A 25,095-nucleotide genomic window follows, 5' to 3' on the forward strand; every position below is an offset into this window, starting at 1 on the left:
AACTCTATCTGATATTCGATCTCGCGTCCTTCAAACTCAATGATCTTGTGTGATCAAAGACTTATTGAAGTATGAGCTACCACTTCAACTTGAGCTTAAACTCGAAAGGAAAGACGATGGTTTACTCTATTTTGAGAATCGTTTGTGGATTCCGAATCTGGGCGATCTTCGCACCTTAGTAATGGACGAATCTCACAAGTCTCGATATTCTATCCATCCTGGTGCTGATAAAATGTACAAGGATCTCCGTACCCAGTATTGGTGGCCTGGTATGAAGAAGGATGTTGCCTTGTATGTATCGAAATTCCTAACTTGTCTCAAAGTCAAGGCGGAACATCAACGACCTTCTGGTTTGCTTGTACAACCAGAGATACCGGTTTGGAAATGGGAGAACATTGCAATGGATTTCATCACCAAATTACCGTGTACGTCTAAAGGTCACGATGCTATTTGGGTTGTAGTTGATCGTTTGACAAAATCAGCTCACTTCTTACCAATTCGTGAGGATTTCTCTGCTGAGAAGCTTGCCAAGATCTATGTAGACGAGATTGTATCACGACATGGTGTTCCTTTGGATATCATTTCTGATCGTGATGCTCGATTTTCATCTCATTTTTGGAAGACCATGCAATCTGCTTTGGGAACCCAACTGAATCTAAGCACTGCTTATCATCCTCAAATAGATGGTCAATCTGAGAGGACGATTCAAACTTTGGAGGATATGCTTAGAGCATGCGTGATAGACTTTGGTGGTAATTGGGATTCTCATTTCCCATTGATCGAGTTTTCATACAATAATAGTTATCATGCTAGCATTAATATGGCACCATTCGAAGCTCTCAACGGTCGAAAATGTCGTTCACCTGTCTGTTGGAATGAGACTGGTGAAGCTCAGCTTACTGGACCTGAGATCATTCTAGAAGCAACAGACAAAATCAAGAAAATTCGCGATAATCTTGTGACAGCTAGAAGTCGTCAGAAGAGTTATGCGGATTTGCGACGCAAGCCCTTAGAATTTCAAGTCGGAGACCGTGTCCTACTCAAGGTGTCACCTTGGAAGGGAGTGGTGAGATTTGGAAAGAAAGGAAAACTTGCACCACGATATGTTGGACCATTTAAGATTGTTGAAAGAATTGGAAAGGTTGCTTATCGACTAGAGCTACCTCCAGAGCTTGGGAATGTTCATCTGACTTTTCACGTGTCCAATTTGCGAAAGTGTTTAGCTGATGCTGATCTTCACGTCCCTCTCGACGAAATTCAAATTGATGAAACGATGCACTTTGTCGAGAAACCTGTGGAGATAGTAGAGCGTACCTACAAACGGTTGAAGAACAAACGGATTCATTTAGTCAAAGTTCGCTGGGAATCCAAACGTGGCCCCGAGTTTACTTGGGAACGTAAGGACCAGATGGAGACAAAATATCCGCATTTGTTTTCACAAGATTCCTCTAAGTAAAATTTCGGGACGAAATTTCCTAAAGTAGGGGAGACTGTGACAACTGTGATCTGTAATCATCGTATTATATAAAACAATGTCCGTTATCAATAAAATAATATGCTTTGGTGTTATTATGTGTATTTTGGTGTTACTATATGTGCAATTGTGTTTATTAATTTTAGAATTTGATTCGATACCGATTTCAAGCTTTAAATCACTTTCTGGAAGGTTATACGCAAACTGGTGCTTAAACGCAATCAGTTTAACGCGACGTACACTCCAGAACTGTGACGTAAGCCAAATATACCCTAAATATCCCTTACATAACTTAGAAATAAGTTTCGAAGGATTCGGTATGGCGAAAACATGTTTATTTGAACTAAAGAACTAATTACGACAAAACTGCAAAACGAACGTTGGTGGCCGCCCGGATAATATTTAATCCCACAAATATTCTGTTATGATTAAATTTTTTTTTAATCAGGTTCGTGTTGAAAAATAAATTAAAACGCTTAAAAACGTTATTTTTCAAGTTTAAGCGCGTAGCATGTGTTCCTACGCGACACAGTGCTTACACTGCAAAAAGCAGACAACGCAGCAAACCCAGGAATATGCCAGGAATATGCCAGGAATATGCCAGGAATATGCCAGGAAATATGCCAGGAATATGCTAGCTAGCTAGCATATGTCGTGTGTTCCTACGCGACATAAATCTTCAAGAATATGTCGTGTGTTCCTACGCGACATATAGCTAGGAATATGCTATATGGAAGGTCTATAAATACCACCATTCCATCACTCCATCTTCACTTCCCTCTCTCCCTCCCAAACCATCCCCATCTCTCCCTCTCTCTGTCTTAATCTTCTTCATATCTTCAAGTCTTGTTCTTGAAGATTCAACACCCTTTCTAGTAAACCTCAAGTTAGTGTGAAGATCTAAGGGTGTTCCCAAGGTGTTGTCAAGTGAATACAAGCTTCCTATCATCCCACAACCTACTTGAATCTTGAAGGTATAACACTTATGTTTTACCATTGATTCATAGTTGTTCTTAGATGATTTAAAGTTTCTCTTGAATCTTAGGATTTTCACTAAACTTGAAATCTAAAAATGAAATGGGTCTTGGTTACAAAAAAATGGTGGTGTATATATACATGTATAACCATACATATACGTATATATATGTGTGTGTGTGTATGAGTTTTGAGTTTGGTTGTTGTTAAATACTCGTTTATATTCTTGCTTGTTCTTAAATAATGGAAAAAATGCAAGTATTTGGTGATTCATGTATGATATGTTAGATGACCAAGTACATCAGCAAATAACATAAATAAATCTCATATTTGATGCATCTAAACCCATATAAAATGTGATGCTATGTTAGTGTGCTTTAGGCACTTGTACACGAAGATACATGTGGGTTTAAAGCTCAAGAAATGATAAAAAGGGGTTGTTTGGCAAAAACTATTTTAGATCAGGTTATAAACACTAAAAATAACTTTATTTGATGTATTATAATGGCATGAAACTTTGACATAAGGTTGGTAGCTTTACATGTTGTACATATAGCTTAAAAAATGGTAAAATATGCGAAATTTGCATGATCTAAATGCTGTATTTAAGACCTGCAATATCATGAGTAAAACCATTATTTTATTCAGTAAATAACATGGGTTATGTTAAAATTTCAAGTCGTTTCGATTAGGGATGGTTCGGGTAACGTTTGATGCAAAACTATGCGGTAAAACGGTTAAAAATCGCCTTTTCAAAGGATTTTTATTAAACTGTTTTAGATCAGTAACCAAACTGATATTTTTAGTATAAAAATAAGTATTTTAACTTATATTAAGTTTACTTAGTGTTTGGTTAGTCATACGTGACTTCCGACGCTCAAAAAAGTTACCGAAACGCTAAAATAAGTGTTTTTCGACATGACTATAATGGGTTGTTCATGAGAAAATTTTATATGTTACAATGTGCTATGTGTTTTATAATATGTGTATGATGACATGATAATACTTGACAAGATTATTTGTTTTACGCTTGAGTACATATACGCGAATATACCAAAATAATCAAAAATAATAACTTTTCAAGGAATCTCAAAGTTATGTGAAAATTCTAAGTATCGGAGAAACTTCGTCATTTTTATGAATTTTGTTTATTAAATCATTCTTATTTAATTTAGGACAAATAAATAATTTGAGGGATTGTGTTAGCATATAAAAACGCACCCAAAGGTGAGTACATAGTTCCCCTATTTTACTGTTTTCAATTGTTTTGGGGTGATTCATATGTATCAAAACGATTTCGATGTTTTAACGATGGTTTCACAACGAGTAAGATGGTTTATATCAAACTAATAACGATTTCGATAATGTGAACGAGCTTGTTGGTTGTAATTACATAACAAATGGCATTCATTAATTTCGGCCAAACCGACCAGTATTAGGTTATGGTACCATAGGATCCGACAAATCCCGTTATCAGACCGGACCCATGGTTATGTGTGGGTTAGGTGGGTAACGACCGAATCTGATGATTGTTAACTTACCCTTTGGAGGTTTGTTAATGCGAAAACGAGTTGAACAATAAACGAGTCACACAGGTTTGAATGTTATTAGCGAGACGACCAAAAGTAGTTTCACGATCTAAAACGAGAATGATTTAAACGACTAAAGAGATGTTTAACGAATTAAACGATCTGGGTAAACAATTGGAAGCGATGTCACACAAACGAGGTTTTCGAAACGATATAAACTATACGAATTTTATTACGAAAATGATTTACGATTTGGTTTACGAAAAACAAATGTTTTGGGTAAAGATTCATGGCTTCGAGGTTTATAAATTATAACCAAACTATTTTGATTCGGTTATTCATTTTACGATACAAACATTTTATAAAACAAGGTTTTCTAATGACAATTAACAAGGTTGCACAATTTATTCCAACGTATAAACGAGCCATGAATCTGACACTCTCACAAAACCTATGTACTCGCCAGCATTTCTTTGCTGACTTTGTTTTTACATATGTTTCAGGTGAAGTTGCTTAGTGTTGATTGCGAATAGGAAGCATGCTCACTTAGGACCGGACGAGGCCTTAGTGATTTAATAATGATATTAGTCTATGTTTGATTTGCTTGTTTAACTTTAAAACAATGTTTAATATTTAATGAAATGAAACTCTTCGTATCCATGGTTTGAAACAATAATTCTGTTACAACACTCCCCGGCGTTTCCGCCACGATTTGTCGTTTTACGTGGTCGGGGTGTGACAGTAGTGGACAATGCTACCCTGTTTGTGATCGCGAACCATCTTGATCAGTTTGGAAACTCGTATCCATGTAACCCTTTACAAAGAATTCCGAAACTCGCATCCCTGTAACCCTTTGCAACGAGTTCTTCTTCACCAGATCCATATATTAGAAATATATCCTTAGTATTTCTAAGGTATTTCAATATATTTTTAACAGTCACCCAATGACCGTTACTCGCTGATATCTTCTCGTCATGCTTAAAGCGCATGACATGTCCGGTCTAGTGCATATCATTGCATACATAATGGATCCTATAGCTGACGCACATGGGATTCCTTTCATTCTTTCATGCTCATCCTTTGAGCTTGGACATTGAAACGCTGTCAATATTGTCCCCTTTTGAACAAGTGCCAAACCTTTCATAAAGTTCTATATCTTGAACCTTTTCAAGATTTTGTCAATGTATGCACTTTGGTATAAACCTATCAAGTGCCTTGATCTATCCCTATAGATCTTTATTCCCAAAATATAGGCGGCTTCTCCAAGATCCTTAATGGAAAAACAACTTCCAAGCCAGGTTTTTACACCTTCCATGGTTGGAATGTCATTTCTAAATAGTAGAATGTCATCGACATACAATACTAAGAAAGTAATAATGCTCCCACTAGCCTTCTTATACACATAAGCTTCATCTACGTTCTTGATGAACCAAAATTCCTAATTTCTTCATCAAAACGGTGATTCCAACTTCTCGATGCTTGTTTCAATCCACAGATTGATCTCTTTAACTTGCATACTTTGTCAGGATGTTTTGGATCGACAAAACCTTCAGGCTGAACTATATAGACGTCTTCCTCAAGATATCTATTAAGGAAAGCCGTTTTGACATCCATTTGCCAAATCTCATAATCATATTATGCAGGTATGGCAAATAATATCCTTATTGACTTTAGCATTGCCTTAGGCGAAAAGGTCTCATCATAGCCAAACCTTCGAGTTTGAGTGAAACCTTTTGCTACAAATCTCGTTTTACAAGTATCCAAGTTACCATGCATATCGGTTTTCTTTCTGAAAACCCACTTACTTCCAACTACTTTGGAGTTAAGATGTGGTACAATCAATTCCCATACTTGGTTGTCATACATGGATTGCATCTCCACGTTCATGGCTTCAAGCCATTTGTCATAATTGACATTGCATCATGGTATGTGGTTGGTTCACCCGAATCTACCATGTAGCATCCATTCATGAAAAATCCATATCTTTCAGGTGGACTACTAATTCTACCAGATCTGCGAACGTTTTGTGTGTATTGATCAACCACTTGATCGTTTTTCAACAACCTTTTGTTGAGTGCTAGTATCAACCAAACGTGTATCGGCTTGTGGTTCTTGATCCTCATCAAGCTCCATTGTTCTACTAATTCCTTCCAAAAGGAACTTAGCTTCCAAGAACTCAGCCTTTCGAGCAACAAATACCTTTTGCTCTGTTGGATCGTAGAATTAATATCCTATACCATCTTTAGAATATCCTACAAAGATACACTTAGTGGATCGTACTTCTAATTTGTTTGGGGTGTATTGCTTCACATAAGCTTCACAACCCATACCTTTAAGTATGATGATGATGGAACCTTCCATGCCATATTTCAAAAGGTGTCTTATCCACTTTCTTCGTTTGGGCCATACGGGCCGTGGAGAGCAAAAGCGTAACCCCAAAATGATAGAGATAATGCACTCCTAGCCATCATAGATCGAACCATATCCAAATAGAGTTCGATTCCTCCTCTATCGGAACAAAGAACTTTGATTAAGTTGATTTAGTACTTTACCTTTTGAAGATTTTGAACGTTTCAAAACTTCATCTTTGTGTCAAGAACACATGACCATAACTACTATAGTTTTCGGAAAAAGGTAATGAAGTATCTTTCACCATTCCTAGTCATTGGCTTAAAAGGATCACATATATCTGAATGTATGATACCTAATAAATCTTTTGCCCTTTCCCACTAAAGGGTTTCTTAGTCATTTTACCTTGTAAACTAGATTCATATGTATCAAATGAACCAACTTCATTTGTCTCCAAAAGACCATTCTTTCGAAGTGTTTACAAGTGACATCTGTTTATATGACCAAGGCGATAATGCCAAAGATAGGTCTTACTCAAATCCATTTTGAGTTTCTTGGTGATTACTTGGTACATTGAACTATCAAATGATGTATTATTATGAGCCAATTCATAAATACCATTTGAAAGCATAGCTTTAAAGTAAAACATGTCATTTATCGAAATATAAATGTCATTATTTACAAACTTTAAATCAAAACCATATTGTCTTATAAGGGAAACTTGAATAATGTTCCTAGTCAAACTAGGAGCATACAAAACATTTTAAAACAATTTCCAAACCATTTGGAAGTTTCAAAATATAGTCTCCTTTCTTGTAATGCTTATTTCTTTTGAACTCTTGCAACGGATTGCAAATATGAGTTCCACATTCGATATCTAATGCCCATGTGTTATAAGAAATAACATTAAGGTCAATATGTATCATAATGATTGTACCTAAGGTTTGCCCTGCATCCCTCTTAGTTTTCAACTCTTTGAGATAGGTTGGACAATTCTTTTTCAAATACCCTATCTCACCATACTCAAAGCATGGATTGTTCATGGCAACCTTTGCCTTCTTTTCTTTTGGTTTCGGTGGTTTCGCTTTAGTCTTTCTTTTCTTTTTCCCTTTGAATTTCCCGTTACCATTTGCAACATTTGCTTTGGTGTCGGGGTGATGCCCTTTCTTTTTGCCACCCTCATTGATCGTTAGAATGGATAAAGCCCTTTTACCCATATTGAGCCTTTCGAGGTGATCAATGTGGCTTTTCATTTTAAAGACATAAGATGAGACCGATTGGGTTTCCTCCATTCGACATGCATGAAGCGCCTGAAGCGTTCTACCCTTGCATATTGTAGGAACATTTCCTTCAATTGGGTAATCATGTCATATGCTCATGATGTTCAAAATCCTTTTGAATCTCGGGAAACATAATTCCTAACATGAGGTAAGAGGCTTGCGTAGTATCCTCGATATACTTAATCCAATCGTCATAGGCATCCTTATATTCCATAAGATGTTCATTGGAATTAGGATCGTTTTTAGAGATAAGTTACGGCCGATTTGGGTAATATTGTTGGCGGCCATCTACAAAATTTAACAAGGTTCAATTTTAGTATTTTCGATATTATTATATTTTAATCATTAATACCCTTTTGTGTCTCATAGACAATTAATAATTAAAATCTAGAATCCAACGTTACATTTAAATATTGGTTAGGTGACCTTTATCCTTCTATTTAAATTAACAAGGTAGTCAACGTTTGACAATTGCAACCCTTTGCAACTTCTAGCCATATGGGATCGGTTAAACATCTTTCTGTTTATTTGGCATGTTTAATCCCATCAACACCTTTTGTTCGCCATGCTTCGGTGACCCTAAGTCCATGGTTTCCAAATCAAGTCGTCCAACTTACACACACGTGTGAGTTTATACACATAAGTGGTTAGGTGACCTTTATCCCACAAACATGGTAAACCCACCTCGAATATACAAGTTCCCTCAAATGTGGTTAGGTGACCTTTATCCCACAATAAGAGTTCCCAAGTGATTCGAGTGTTGTATAAAAGGATGGTGTTTGACTTGTTTTATAAAAGTGATTTTGAGTTTTCAAAATTCTAGTTTAGAAAACTTTATCTACCATACATTTGCATGCATTCAAATCCTTGGTACTTTTGTGAAAACAAAATTTCAAGATTCTTTTTAATAAAACCCATTTTATTATAAAATCATTAATTTTTAATAACCTTTTATCAACCAATTTTAATGATTTTTTAAGAACCAATTTTAAACTTGTTGTTGATTATTAGTTTGTTAAGTATGCATATCCAAATATCATCAAAACAATATAAATAAGCAACCACACAAGCACAACATACATAACAATAGGTGCATAACCATAGCCAACTATTTTTGACAACACTTGTTAGCCGAAACAAGTGTGCCAAAAGGTCCTTCCTAAGGGGTGAATACTGACACAAGAAATGTGTCGTTGAACTCCCACTTGATCCCGCATCCAAATGCTTCAAGTCCTCTTATTGTGTTGTGATTTCTTCACTTTCTTTGGGCTTCCAAATGTCCTTTTATATTCAGCTCCAAAATCCTTTGGACTTCAAAAATGTGTTTTGGTTATCGGGCTAAAATCCCGTTAAGAACTATGAAGTCCTTTAGGCCCGAAATTAGCCAAAACCAAAACCACATTTTTTGTGTGCATCTTCTTTTACAAAAAAACTATCCTAATACATTTTTTCTAGTAAAAATAAAATGCACCTAATCTATTTATTTACATGCCAAATGAAAATAAATAAATTACATATTTTTTACAAATGGAAGACTAAAATATTAATTATTACAACCTTTGAAATAATTAAATATAAATCACAAACACAAACATTCGGCATATTCACACAAGGTCATGGCTAGGTTATGAAAAATATATATCCACATATATAAAATTCAAGCAGCAAAAATGGTTTCCTTTTTACAACCTACTTTTCGGCCAAGAATGATAAAAACCGAAAAAGTGGGTTTTTGTCCAAACAAACAAATCATCCAAATGACATAATTTTTCAAGATACTTTTACGCATGTATGAAAATAATCTTGAAATCAAAAGGAGAACCATGATGAAAAATTTCGGCCATAGGGTTTAACCAAACCCGAAAACCGAAAATTTCACATCCTATGAAGCATGCACTCATATAAGCGGCTCTAGATGCCATTGTTGGGTTTTTTCACGTGTTTATCAAAGTATTTTATCCTTATAAAATAAAAACGCAGCGGAAATTATAATTTAAAACATGTTTACTTTCAAGATATAAACCCCATTTTATATGTAAAACCCAATCCCGGATCCATATACGAACATGCATGCTATCAAAAATAAAACACAACCATAGGGTATTTAGAAAACTACCTTCCAAGGAGTAAAGGATATGAAGATGATGATGCTTCTTGAATGGTTGCCTTCAAGTGTAGAAGACCTCAAGCTTGTATACCCCAAGCCTTCCAACAAACACTTTGATTTAGTTAGGATTTATACACTCATGAACTCACTTGAAAAATCCCTCATAATCAACAACCCATGGCCGAAAATCTTAGAGAGAAAATATGGAGTTCTGGCACTTGAAAAACAAACCTGAAAAAACCTTCTTGATCAACCACGTGTTGGCCGAAAATTAGAGAATCTTTTAACAAGTCTTACACTTGAAAAATTGAACTTGAAACCCTTGAATTAAATACCCCATAACCGAAAATCTAGAGAGAGTTTTTGGTCATTCATTCAAGTTCATCTCATTTGATTTTTCATACAAAATTGTCTTAAAGAAGGTGAGTGATCGGAGTGTCGCGCTCCGGTCAAAGATAATATTTATAAGCCCTATTTACCCTTAACAAATAGCTAGTGGTACCAAGGGGTCGAACCACGAAGAGTATGTGGTTTGTGAATGAATTCGATTGAATTCTCAAAAGTGACACAAATTATGAAGCTTGCTAAAGTATTTTTGTATTTTTGTTTGATTGAAAAATTGTAAAGTAACTACTGAAATTGATTAACAATTAAGATTAATGATTGCAAGAAAGATTGATTAATAAACAATAATAAGAAAAAGGATTCACACCCGGTTTCGGTAATTGCCAACCTAGGGTCTCTACACGTTTTTAGATTCAACTCAATTGCATATGATTAGCGGATTTAGTGTACTGTGACTTAGGTGCTAATAACTATCAACGTCCCGAAGAACGGACAAGAATACACTTTGTAATCAACACAAGTAAAACCTAACCACGATAACGCACAATTACATATAACCATTTCGTAAAGTCATAACTTTTAACATCGTTCGACAATTTACGAATTCGCAACAAATGTAACACTATTATCAATGGTTTCAAAAATCAGCACAATTTGTCACAAAGTTGAAGCAATAAACAATTCGAAACCCTAAATTAAACAACTACCTACTCCGGGGTGAAACCGAGATGATTAGCCGCTCATGGTTGAAGAAGCTTGATCACCGGATGTGTGGAACTTGATGGAGATCATCTTGAAGCTTGAAGGATGGAGGAATGGTGTATGAGTAGGGTTTTGGTGAATGAATGATGATGGTGGAAGGATTAGGGTTTGTGGATGATTGATTCGTGAGATGGATGATGATGATGATCTTTGATTCGGATGATTGTCAATCAAATGGATGGATTAGAGGATGAATTGGTGGTGTATCTTGGCTCCAAGAGGTGTTTCTAACTTCAAAATAGAGTGTAACTCCCGTTTCTTGGTCAAAATTGATGTTATAACTCGTCCCCAACTCAAAAATCAAGTTTTTCGCGAAGCAAGAAAGTAAGGGCCGTCCCCGACGGCCCCTGGAAGTCCCAGTTTCGCCCGACGGCTTAATTAGCTGTTTACGGAGGTTTCTGGCCGACGGAACAATCCAGAGGGCGTCGCCGACGCTGGCTAGTTTTGCCAGTTTCGTCCGAAACTGTTTTCTTCATAACTTCTTCGTTATAACTCCGTTTTACTCACCGTTTTCGCCCACGTACTCGTAATTCAGCCCTCTATCATGCCATCTTACAATATATTCATTTTAAATCCATTAAAATTCAACAAAACACATCCAATCTTCTTGATTAACCCGGTTTTGTTCATTTCACATCCCCGGTTGATCCGATTCGCGTCCCGGTGCTCCGTTTAGCTCCCAATTAGCTCCTTAAACTCTTTTAGACCTGTGAAATACAAATCCCATTAAAAGTAGGCTATTCAAGATTAAAAGCTACGTAAAAACATCAACTTAAGCACAAACGATCGCCGGTTTTCGACCACGTATCACATCCCCACACTTGTCGTTTGCTTGCCCTCAAGAAAATCTGTTTTTCACTTTCACGTGGGTCGAACGAGAAATACACTCCCCATTCCCGAGACTAAGATTAAGGTCAATTGTCATGCCCAAGTTCAAACTTTTTACAATTTTCACATATTTAGCATTAAATGATTAATCATGTAAAAGTGGTTATCCAAGATTAACCCGCCCGTGAAACTCACATTTCATGCATATCCCTCACAATGTTCTCTCCACTCGGCTTGTAAATTGGCTAATGTTTATAATGTATTAGCACTTCAACAATTAATCGCTCAAAACCGATTAGAACACGTACTCGCATAGGCTTGCAACTCAATCATTCTCCACCACCGATCACGAATACTAAGCACAAGTCATAAGGTCTTTGTAAGGGTTGTAACGGGGCTAGGCTAAGGGTAGGAAATAGGACATTTTAAAGTGGCTAAGGCGATGAAAATTCGATTTTTATTACAAACCACTAAACTAAACAAAAGTAAATATAAACATCAACTATGGGGCAATAACTTTTGCCTTTTATTTCTCAACTATGAACATATATTTTTGTTCTTTTCTCAACAATTTTCTCGTCTTTTTCATAACATTTTCTGGTTTTTTATGCAAACAATCAAAACACAACTGTACAGTTTATCTCCTGTAATCTCATTTTCATCGCACGGGTTTAAAAGAAAAGGTTTAAGGTTATGGGCTATAGGGTGGTCAAATGAAATGATTAGGCTCAAAATTGGCTACTAAGGGATAATTTTTGGGTAAGGATATAAAAATGGTGTAAAATGAAAAGGTTTACCTAATGCCTTAATCATTCTCGTGCTTGTATTCGGTCTATGGTCTCGAACGTATCAAAACTTGCAAGTTCTACAATACGCGACTAATGGTCCACTCAAACAAAGAAACATGTATATGTAAATCTATGATATAAAAGTGGCTCAAAACCTCACGTATAAGGGTATGGTATGTGATATGCATAAAATGCTAGTTCCTTAGGCGAATTATTCCCAAATAACCACCCGCTAAATACCCTTCATGCTATTAATTTGAACTTGACCATGACAAAAGACCAAATGGGTTGTGCCATCCCTCGTTGACTTAGTTACTTATGCTTTTAAGATCGCTTTTGAAACAAGATATTTTTGAAAAATTTTTGAAATTTTCCCCCATCCCCACACTTGAGGTAAACATTATCCTTAATGTGTAGTGTTTAAATGAACGGGTCAAAATTGAAAACTTTTACTACTCCCCCATCCCCACACTTAAGGTAAACATTGTCCTCAATGTGTAAGAACTAGAGTTTTTGAAACACACAAGGGATGTGACACGACTAACTTCCCAAACATTTCACCCCGGAAAAATAATATACAATTTACAATCCACTTATTTGCTAACTAAAAATCAAAAGTAAAAAGAAACGTATGCACCTGATTTTTGAGCTCATTCCTCGTGTGCTCCTCTTCTCTTCATGAAAGCGGTTATCCCACGAACCCAATGTACCTACAAATCTTAACCCTTGTGTAAAAGCATGCTTCTACAACCATCAAAATTTGTTAGTTACCTAGTTCTACCACTTTTATGAAAAAAAAATTACCAAGCTATACGTTATTTCACTTTGATTTATGTGGAAAATAATTTACAACAATAACAAACCTAACTCACTTACGTAGGAATCACGGTTGCATTTAGCTTATGCAACAAGCCCTTTTAAACCACCCGATAGCTCGGGAGGACGAGTAGGTCTCGTGAGGGTTATATAGGGAACACACCCACAACGTTCGTTTAACTACTAAACCGAAATAACAAAATTATACAACAACAACAATACTAACTAAACTACGGATAACAACTAAAACGAAATGCGAAATAAAATATACAACAATTGACTTACCACCTCAAGGTGGTCGAATGGCATGCTTGCCGTCCACGAGCTCCTCAAAATCACCCACCGGTGATTCGTACCATTTGTTGCCAAACGGTCCAAACTTCCTCACCTCCTTTTCCTTTTTCTTTTCTAGAGGTGACTTCTTTGCTTTCTTCTTCTTGACCATCTTCTTCTTTGTTTCTCCACACCTACCAACCATAGCACACACCTTTTTGTTTGGATTCATGACCTTTTTAGGACACTTATCCTCACCGATTGGGTTAGTAAAATTTGGAAAAACATTTAAATTTAATTCCCGGTCCCCAAACTTCATGCTTACCGTTCCCGTTGCACAATTTATTATGACATTAGCAGTTGCCAGGAACGGTCTACCCAAGATAACTACCGGTTGGGTGTCCTCAACACACCCAACATAGTCTACTACCAAAAAGTCAACTGGGTAGTAGCAATCATCCACCTTAACGATTACATCCTCCACCATCCCCCTCGGATGCGTGGGGGTCTGATCGGCCAATACCACAGGAGTATCAAATTTTTTCAACGGACCAAAGTCGTATTGGTCATACAAACTCCCTGGTAAAATGCTCACACAAGCTCCAAGATCCAGGAGTGCCCTCTCTATTTTGAATGTTCCAATTTGAATTGAAATAAGAGGATCTCATGGGTCTTGAGCTTTTTGAGGAAGGGCACTCGATAAAATGGCACTAACATGAGATATCAAATCAACCGGTTCGGGTAATTTGTTGTGCCGTTTTTCGATGCTTAACTCCTTTAAGCATTCCACATGAGCCGGAAACTTTTTAATGTCATCTAGTAGCAGTAAAGTTAATTTTTGCTTGTTTAAAATTTTCCCACCTCTCGTCCTTTGGTGGGTACTGTTCTTCAAATTTTGATGCATTAATCGGTTTAAGTTCATTTAAACAATTTTCACAAAAAGACTTTTTAATTACATTTTCAGTTTTAGTTTGTGAAATCGTTTCTTGTTCGTTTTTACCTTCCGGCTCATCTCTTATATTTCCCACTACACCATCAACGCATTGTGGTGGTAGAATGCTTTCAACACTACTATAAACTTCATCATTCGAAAGAAGACTTATCGCGCTAATGTGTACATTCCTCACATTGCCCGTGCTTGAGCTTTGATGCTTCGGGTTCATTGCGGTGTCGTTTGGAAGTCTTCCTCCACTTCCACGAATCTGGGCCATTTCTTCCGCAAGTTGACCAACTTGCTTTTCCAATGCCTTGTGGGATTTATCCCGTACTTCAAACTCTTTCCGCACTTCGGTTGTAAGGGTACTCATAGCATTCATGAGAGCATCCATTTTAGAATTGAACGAGTCGTCACCTTGAGAGTTAGAAGCATTACCCCCGTTTCCACTTTGGTTGTAACCGCGTTGATAATTGCTTTCTCGGTTTTGATACCCTTGGTTACCCCCTTGATTGTAATTCCTTTGGTAACCCCCTTGGTTACCACCTTGACGATTGTTATATGAGGACCCACCTTGACCACCTTGATTACCTGATTGAAAATTCGGGTTCATTTGATTCGAAGAATTACCATACAGGAAGTTAGGGTGATTTCTCAAACCCGGATGGTAAGTGTTGGAGTTCATGTCATATTGCTTTCGATCCCCATACACTTGGTTTACCTCCTCGGTGTAATCACTCGTCCCCGTTGGACATTGCTCGGTTCTATGGCCTATATCTCCACACTCCTCACATACTGCGAATTGAACCGCATTCACTTCCTTCTTCTTCATACGAGCCATTTCCCGCTCTAAGGTAGAAATTTGATCCTTAGAATCAAGATCGGGAAGGGACCGGGAAATGGGATGTTTCTTAGCTCTATCGGCCGATTCCTTCTCTTTTGACCGTTTGCTCATCCGCTCCAAAAACTCCCAATCATCATCTTCATGATTGCTCAAGAGAGTCCCGTTGCTCGTTGATTCAAGGCAGTTCCAAGTATTGTTGTCTAAACCCCGTACAAAACACTTGACTAACTCCCACTTCTCTATTTGATGATGTGGGCACTTTCGCATCAACTCCTTAAATCTTGTGAATGCTTCATGCAACGGCTCGCCCGATAGCTGGCGAAAAGACCTAATTTCATCACGAGCATCATCGGTCTCCGCCATCGAATAGTATTCATCAAGAAAGGCTTGTTGCATTTCTCCCCATGTTCGAATACTATTTGCCAGAAGTGTAAGGAACCATTCCTTCGCTTTGTCCTTTAATGAGAATTGAAATAGTCGAAGCTTGACTTCCTCTAATGCGAAATTGTGCCCCCCGATAGTGTTACAAATGGATGAAAACTCCGCCAAGTGCGTGTACGGCTCATCATTAGACCTCCCATTGAAGTAGGGAAGTATATTGATGTAATGAGGTTTACAATCAAACATCCTTCTTTCACAAACAATTGGTGAATCATTCTCGGTGACCACCGGCCTAAAACGGTCATTCACTCCCCGTGGAGGTTGTTGACGATGATGCGGACCGTTAACTTCTTGATCAACTGGTCTTCGGTTGTCTTTTCGATCACCCCCTATCACCTCTTCTATCATCTCTTCGATTTCCACCTTGGTTACCCCTTTGGTTACCCCCTCCCACGAAACGAGGAAGCCGGTTAGGGTTAGCATTGTTGTTGTTGTTGTTGTTGTAAAACCCATCATTCCGATTCCGTTGGTAATTGTTTCGTGGTTGGCGGTTATTTTCGTAACCGTCATTTCTTCTATTCCCATACCCGTAGTCATCATCCCCTACATAGTTGGCATTTTGATAACCAAATTCATCATCTTCAAACCCTCTTGCATTGTAGATGTTACCCTGATTCACATATCCCCAATCTTCGTCGTCATTAGCCCGATCATCATAATATCCCCCATCGTCCGAATATTCCGTACGAACACTCACATGTTCCGGCGATTGATAACCGGGAACACTATAAGGTTCGTCATCGGGGATGGCGTTCCTTAACTCGTCTATGTTGAAAAATGGGTCTTCGTTCGCGGGATTGCCACGATCTCGATTACCTCGGCGGTCGGAATTGACGTTCCGGTCCTCTAGGTTGATGGGTAAGGAAGTTTGTCGATGAAGGTTTTGTTGTTGGGGTGTTCTTTGGGTGTTGTTGGGATTCTGGTTTTGGAAAGGTGGTGTGGGTGGTCCGGTATTGTTATTACCACCCGGTCGCTCTTGAGGTATAGACTGAACATTTTGGGCAGGGTGAAAGGTTCCTCGAGATTGGAATTGGTTTTGGTTGAGGTTTGGGTGATTGGAGTTATGGTTTGCCATTGAATCGGTTTCAATGGATGGTGTGGATTGTGGTGTTTGATGGGTTTGATTAGAAGCAAGAGTTGCTTCTAACCGGCTTGCTAGGTTTCTTCTTGCTACTCTTTTGATTTCCGGTTCGTAGACTAAAGGTGAAGTCCTCCCGGAGTTCGGCGTATGCATGCACTACCTGCAACCTGCACAAGTAACACACCCGCGTAACAAGGAAAAAGACAAAGTACAAAAAGAAAGCTAAACAAATTAAACAGATAATCAAGCAAATTCAAACAATAATCCAAACACAAAGCGCACGCACTCCCCGACAACGGCGCCAAAATTTGATCGGAGTGTCGAGCTCCGGTCAAAGATAATATTTATAAGCCCTATTTACCCTTAACAAATAGCTAGTGGTAGCAAGGGGTCGAACCACGAAGAGTATGTGGTTTGTGAATGGATTCAATTGAATTATCAAAAGTGTCACAAATTATGAATCTTGCTAAAGTATTTTTGTATTTTTGTTTGATTGAAAAATTATAAAGTAACTACTGAAATTGATTAACAATTAAGATTAATGATTGCAAGAAAGATTGATTAATAAACAATAATAAGAAAAAGGATTCACACCCGGTTTCGGTAATTGCCAACCTAGGGTCTCTACACGTTTTTAGATTCAACTCAATTGCATATAATTAGCGGATTTAGTGTACCGTGACTTAGGTGCTAATAACTATCAACGTCCCGAAGAACGGACAAGAATACACTTTGTAATCAACACAAGTAAAACCTAACCACGATAACGCACAATTACATATAACCATTTCGTAAAGTCATAACTTTTAACATCGTTCGACAATTTACGAATTCGCAACAAATGTAACACTATTATCAATGGTTTCAAAAATCAGCACAATTTGTCACAAAGTTGAAGCAATAAACAATTCGAAACCCTAAATTAAACAACTACCTACTCCGGGGTGAAACCGAGATGATTAGCCGCTCATGGTTGAAGAAGCTTGATCACCGGATGTGTGGAACTTGATGGAGATCATCTTGAAGCTTGAAGGATGGAGGAATGGTGTATGAGTAGGGTTTTGGTGAATGAATGATGATGGTGGAAGGATTAGGGTTTGTGGATGATTGATTCGTGAGATGGATGATGATGATGATCTTTGATTCGGATGATTGTCAATCAAATGGATGGATTAGAGGATGAATTGGTGGTGTATCTTGGCTCCAAGAGGTGTTTCTAACTTCAAAATAGAGTGTAACTCCCGTTTCTTGGTCAAAATTGATGTTATAACTCGTCCCCAACTCAAAAATCAAGTTTTTCGCGAAGCAAGAAAGTAAGGGCCGTCCCCGACGGCCCCTGGAAGTCCCAGTTTCGCCCGACGGCTTAATTAGCTGTTTACGGAGGTTTCTGGCCGACGGAACAATCCAGAGGGCGTCGCCGACGCTGGCTAGTTTTGCCAGTTTCGTCCGAAACTGTTTTCTTCATAACTTCTTCGTTATAACTCCGTTTTACTCACCGTTTTCGCCCACGTACTCGTAATTCAGCCCTCTATCATGCCATCTTACAATATATTCATTTTAAATCCATTAAAATTCAACAAAACACATCCAATCTTCTTGATTAACCCGGTTTTGTTCATTTCACATCCCCGGTTGATCCGATTCGCGTCCCGGTGCTCCGTTTAGCTCCCAATTAGCTCCTTAAACTCTTTTAGACCTGTGAAATACAAATCCCATTAAAAGTAGGCTATTCAAGATTAAAAGCTACGTAAAAACATCAACTTAAGCACAAACGATCGCCGGTTTTCGACCACGTATCACATCCCCACACTTGTCGTTTGCTTGCCCTCAAGAAAATCTGTTTTTCACTTTCACGTGGGTCGAACGAGAAATACACTCCCCATTCCCGAGACTAAGATTAAGGTCAATTGTCATGCCCAAGTTCAAACTTTTTACAATTTTCACATATTTAGCATTAAATGATTAATCATGTAAAAGTGGTTATCCAAGATTAACCCGCCCGTGAAACTCACATTTCATGCATATCCCTCACAATGTTCTCTCCACTCGGCTTGTAAATTGGCTAATGTTTATAATGTATTAGCACTTCAACAATTAATCGCTCAAAACCGATTAGAACACGTACTCGCATAGGCTTGCAACTCAATCATTCTCCACCACCGATCACGAATACTAAGCACAAGTCATAAGGTCTTTGTAAGGGTTGTAACGGGGCTAGGCTAAGGGTAGGAAATAGGACATTTTAAAGTGGCTAAGGCGATGAAAATTCGATTTTTATTACAAACCACTAAACTAAACAAAAGTAAATATAAACATCAACTATGGGGCAATAACTTTTGCCTTTTATTTCTCAACTATGAACATATATTTTTGTTCTTTTCTCAACAATTTTCTCGTCTTTTTCATAACATTTTCTGGTTTTTTATGCAAACAATCAAAACACAACTGTACAGTTTATCTCCTGTAATCTCATTTTCATCGCACGGGTTTAAAAGAAAAGGTTTAAGGTTATGGGCTATAGGGTGGTCAAATGAAATGATTAGGCTCAAAATTGGCTACTAAGGGATAATTTTTGGGTAAGGATATAAAAATGGTGTAAAATGAAAAGGTTTACCTAATGCCTTAATCATTCTCGTGCTTGTATTCGGTCTATGGTCTCGAACGTATCAAAACTTGCAAGTTCTACAATACGCGACTAATGGTCCACTCAAACAAAGAAACATGTATATGTAAATCTATGATATAAAAGTGGCTCAAAACCTCACGTATAAGGGTATGGTATGTGATATGCATAAAATGCTAGTTCCTTAGGCGAATTATTCCCAAATAACCACCCGCTAAATACCCTTCATGCTATTAATTTGAACTTGACCATGACAAAAGACCAAATGGGTTGTGCCATCCCTCGTTGACTTAGTTACTTATGCTTTTAAGATCGCTTTTGAAACAAGATATTTTTGAAAAATTTTTGAAATTTTCCCCCATCCCCACACTTGAGGTAAACATTATCCTTAATGTGTAGTGTTTAAATGAACGGGTCAAAATTGAAAACTTTTACTACTCCCCCATCCCCACACTTAAGGTAAACATTGTCCTCAATGTGTAAGAACTAGAGTTTTTGAAACACACAAGGGATGTGACACGACTAACTTCCCAAACATTTCACCCCGGAAAAATAATATACAATTTACAATCCACTTATTTGCTAACTAAAAATCAAAAGTAAAAAGAAACGTATGCACCTGATTTTTGAGCTCATTCCTCGTGTGCTCCTCTTCTCTTCATGAAAGCGGTTATCCCACGAACCCAATGTACCTACAAATCTTAACCCTTGTGTAAAAGCATGCTTCTACAACCATCAAAATTTGTTAGTTACCTAGTTCTACCACTTTTATGAAAAAAAAATTACCAAGCTATACGTTATTTCACTTTGATTTATGTGGAAAATAATTTACAACAATAACAAACCTAACTCACTTACGTAGGAATCACGGTTGCATTTAGCTTATGCAACAAGCCCTTTTAAACCACCCGATAGCTCGGGAGGACGAGTAGGTCTCGTGAGGGTTATATAGGGAACACACCCACAACGTTCGTTTAACTACTAAACCGAAATAACAAAATTATACAACAACAACAATACTAACTAAACTACGGATAACAACTAAAACGAAATGCGAAATAAAATATACAACAATTGACTTACCACCTCAAGGTGGTCGAATGGCATGCTTGCCGTCCACGAGCTCCTCAAAATCACCCACCGGTGATTCGTACCATTTGTTGCCAAACGGTCCAAACTTCCTCACCTCCTTTTCCTTTTTCTTTTCTAGAGGTGACTTCTTTGCTTTCTTCTTCTTGACCATCTTCTTCTTTGTTTCTCCACACCTACCAACCATAGCACACACCTTTTTGTTTGGATTCATGACCTTTTTAGGACACTTATCCTCACCGATTGGGTTAGTAAAATTTGGAAAAACATTTAAATTTAATTCCCGGTCCCCAAACTTCATGCTTACCGTTCCCGTTGCACAATTTATTATGACATTAGCAGTTGCCAGGAACGGTCTACCCAAGATAACTACCGGTTGGGTGTCCTCAACACACCCAACATAGTCTACTACCAAAAAGTCAACTGGGTAGTAGCAATCATCCACCTTAACGATTACATCCTCCACCATCCCCCTCGGATGCGTGGGGGTCTGATCGGCCAATACCACAGGAGTATCAAATTTTTTCAACGGACCAAAGTCGTATTGGTCATACAAACTCCCTGGTAAAATGCTCACACAAGCTCCAAGATCCAGGAGTGCCCTCTCTATTTTGAATGTTCCAATTTGAATTGAAATAAGAGGATCTCATGGGTCTTGAGCTTTTTGAGGAAGGGCACTCGATAAAATGGCACTAACATGAGATATCAAATCAACCGGTTCGGGTAATTTGTTGTGCCGTTTTTCGATGCTTAACTCCTTTAAGCATTCCACATGAGCCGGAAACTTTTTAATGTCATCTAGTAGCAGTAAAGTTAATTTTTGCTTGTTTAAAATTTTCCCACCTCTCGTCCTTTGGTGGGTACCGTTCTTCAAATTTTGATGCATTAATCGGTTTAAGTTCATTTAAACAATTTTCACAAAAAGACTTTTTAATTACATTTTCAGTTTTAGTTTGTGAAATCGTTTCTTGTTCGTTTTTACCTTCCGGCTCATCTCTTATATTTCCCACTACACCATCAACGCATTGTGGTGGTAGAATGCTTTCAACACTACTATAAACTTCATCATTCGAAAGAAGACTTATCGCGCTAATGTGTACATTCCTCACATTGCCCGTGCTTGAGCTTTGATGCTTCGGGTTCATTGCGGTGTCGTTTGGAAGTCTTCCTCCACTTCCACGAATCTGGGCCATTTCTTCCGCAAGTTGACCAACTTGCTTTTCCAATGCCTTGTGGGATTTATCCCGTACTTCAAACTCTTTCCGCACTTCGGTTGTAAGGGTACTCATAGCATTCATGAGAGCATCCATTTTAGAATTGAACGAGTCGTCACCTTGAGAGTTAGAAGCATTACCCCCGTTTCCACTTTGGTTGTAACCGCGTTGATAATTGCTTTCTCGGTTTTGATACCCTTGGTTACCCCCTTGATTGTAATTCCTTTGGTAACCCCCTTGGTTACCACCTTGACGATTGTTATACGAGGACCCACCTTGACCACCTTGATTACCTGATTGAAAATTCGGGTTCATTTGATTCGAAGAATTACCATACAGGAAGTTAGGGTGATTTCTCAAACCCGGATGGTAAGTGTTGGAGTTCATGTCATATTGCTTTCGATCCCCATACATTTGGTTTACCTCCTCGGTGTAATCACTCGTCCCCGTTGGACATTGCTCGGTTCTATGGCCTATATCTCCACACTCCTCACATACTGCGAATTGAACCGCATTCACTTCCTTCTTCTTCATACGAGCCATTTCCCGCTCTAAGGTAGAAATTTGATCCTTAGAATCAAGATCGGGAAGGGACCGGGAAATGGGATGTTTCTTAGCTCTATCGGCCGATTCCTTCTCTTTTGACCGTTTGCTCATCCGCTCCAAAAACTCCCAATCATCATCTTCATGATTGCTCAAGAGAGTCCCGTTGCTCGTTGATTCAAGGCAGTTCCAAGTATTGTTGTCTAAACCCCGTACAAAACACTTGACTAACTCCCACTTCTCTATTTGATGATGTGGGCACTTTCGCATCAACTCCTTAAATCTTGTGAATGCTTCATGCAACGGCTCGCCCGATAGCTGGCGAAAAGACCTAATTTCATCACGAGCATCATCGGTCTTCGCCATCGAATAGTATTCATCAAGAAAGGCTTGTTGCATTTCTCCCCATGTTCGAATACTATTTGCCAGAAGTGTAAGGAACCATTCCTTCGCTTTGTCCTTTAATGAGAATTGAAATAGTCGAAGCTTGACTTCCTCTAATGCGAAATTGTGCCCCCCGATAGTGTTACAAATGGATGAAAACTCCGCCAAGTGCGTGTACGGCTCATCATTAGACCTCCCATTGAAGTAGGGAAGTATATTGATGTAATGAGGTTTACAATCAAACATCCTTCTTTCACAAACAATTGGTGAATCATTCTCGGTGACCACCGGCCTAAAACGGTCATTCACTCCCCGTGGAGGTTGTTGACGATGATGCGGACCGTTAACTTCTTGATCAACTGGTCTTCGGTTGTCTTTTCGATCACCCCCTATCACCTCTTCAATCATCTCTTCGATTTCCACCTTGGTTACCCCTTTGGTTACCCCCTCCCACGAAACGAGGAAGCCGGTTAGGGTTAGCATTGTTGTTGTTGTTGTTGTTGTAAAACCCATCATTCCGATTCCGTTGGTAATTGTTTCGTGGTTGGCGGTTATTTTCGTAACCGTCATTTCTTCTATTCCCATACCCGTAGTCATCATCCCCTACATAGTTGGCATTTTGATAACCAAATTCATCATCTTCAAACCCTCTTGCATTGTAGATATATATCCACATATATAAAATTCAAGCAGCAAAAATGGTTTCCTTTTTACAACCTACTTTTCGGCCAAGAATGATAAAAACCGAAAAAGTGGGTTTTTGTCCAAACAAACAAATCATCCAAATGACATAATTTTTCAAGATACTTTTACGCATGTATGAAAATAATCTTGAAAAACAAAAGGAGAACCATGATGAAAAATTTCGGCCATAGGGTTTAACCAAACCCGAAAACCGAAAATTTCACATCCTATGAAGCATGCACTCATATAAGCGGCTCTAGATGCCATTGTTGGGTTTTTCACGTGTTTATCAAAGTATTTTATCCTTATAAAATAAAATAAAAACGCAGCGGAAATTATAATTTAAAACATGTTTACTTTCAAGATATAAACCCCATTTTATATGTAAAACCCAATCCCGGATCCATATACGAACATGCATGCTATCAAAAATAAAACACAACCATAGGGTATTTAGAAAACTACCTTCCAAGGAGTAAAGGATATGAAGATGATGATGCTTCTTGAATGGTTGCCTTCAAGTGTAGAAGACCTCAAGCTTGTATACCCCAAGCCTTCCAACAAACACTTTGATTTAGTTAGGATTTATACACTCATGAACTCACTTGAAAAATCCCTCATAATCAACAACCCATGGCCGAAAATCTTAGAGAGAAAATATGGAGTTCTGGCACTTGAAAAACAAACCTGAAAAAACCTTCTTGATCAACCACGTGTTGGCCGAAAATTAGAGAATCTTTTAACAAGTCTTACACTTGAAAAATTGAACTTGAAACCCTTGAATTAAATACCCCATAACCGAAAATCTAGAGAGAGTTTTTGGTCATTCATTCAAGTTCATCTCATTTGATTTTTCATACAAAATTGTCTTAAAGAAGGTGAGTGATCGGAGTGTCGCGCTCCGGTCAAAGATAATATTTATAAGCCCTATTTACCCTTAACAAATAGCTAGTGGTACCAAGGGGTCGAACCACGAAGAGTATGTGGTTTGTGAATGAATTCGATTGAATTCTCAAAAGTGACACAAATTATGAAGCTTGCTAAAGTATTTTTGTATTTTTGTTTGATTGAAAAATTGTAAAGTAACTACTGAAATTGATTAACAATTAAGATTAATGATTGCAAGAAAGATTGATTAATAAACAATAATAAGAAAAAGGATTCACACCCGGTTTCGGTAATTGCCAACCTAGGGTCTCTACACGTTTTTAGATTCAACTCAATTGCATATGATTAGCGGATTTAGTGTACTGTGACTTAGGTGCTAATAACTATCAACGTCCCGAAGAACGGACAAGAATACACTTTGTAATCAACACAAGTAAAACCTAACCACGATAATGCACAATTACATATAACCATTTCGTAAAGTCATAACTTTTAACATCGTTCGACAATTTACGAATTCGCAACAAATGTAACACTATTATCAATGGTATCAAAAATCAGCACAATTTGTCACAAAGTTGAAGCAATAAACAATTCGAAACCCTAAATTAAACAACTACCTACTCCGGGGTGAAACCGAGATGATTAGCCGCTCATGGTTGAAGAAGCTTGATCACCTGATGTGTGGAACTTGATGGAGATCATCTTGAAGCTTGAAGGATGGAGGAATGGTGTATGAGTAGGGTTTTGGTGAATGATGATGATGGTAGAAGGATTAGGGTTTGTGGATGATTGATTCGTGAGATGGATGATGATGATGATCTTTGATTCGGATGATTGTCAA

At 38.0% G+C, this 25,095-nt stretch overlaps 1 protein-coding gene across 1 annotated transcript; it reads right to left on the bottom strand.

Moving 5' to 3' along the window:
* Positions 1-21,184: 21,184 nt before the first annotated feature.
* LOC118479576 lies at positions 21,185-23,087 on the bottom strand. Its single transcript, XM_035974174.1, has 3 exons — positions 22,165-23,087; positions 21,521-21,903; positions 21,185-21,336 (listed from the first exon to the last, which is right to left on the bottom strand). Exons 1-3 carry the CDS (start codon positions 23,085-23,087, stop codon positions 21,185-21,187), a joined length of 1,458 nt encoding a protein of 485 aa, XP_035830067.1.
* Positions 23,088-25,095: the final 2,008 nt, after the last annotated feature.

Source organism: Helianthus annuus, chromosome 6 (genome assembly GCF_002127325.2).
Source record: "Helianthus annuus cultivar XRQ/B chromosome 6, HanXRQr2.0-SUNRISE, whole genome shotgun sequence".
NCBI lineage: Eukaryota > Viridiplantae > Streptophyta > Magnoliopsida > Asterales > Asteraceae > Helianthus > Helianthus annuus.

Bases quoted from the DNA above. Each gene is read 5' to 3' on its own strand.
- LOC118479576 (XM_035974174.1), bottom strand. From the start codon at position 23,087: ATGATTGAAGAGGTGATAGGGGGTGATCGAAAAGACAACCGAAGACCA. The intron at 21,904-22,164 runs GTATGGGGATCG...TTACAACCAAAG, and splicing joins ACCGAGGAGGTAAACCAAAT to TGGAAACGGGGGTAATGCTT. The intron at 21,337-21,520 runs GTAAAAACGAAC...TACTGCTACTAG, and splicing joins TATAAGAGATGAGCCGGAAG to ATGACATTAAAAAGTTTCCG.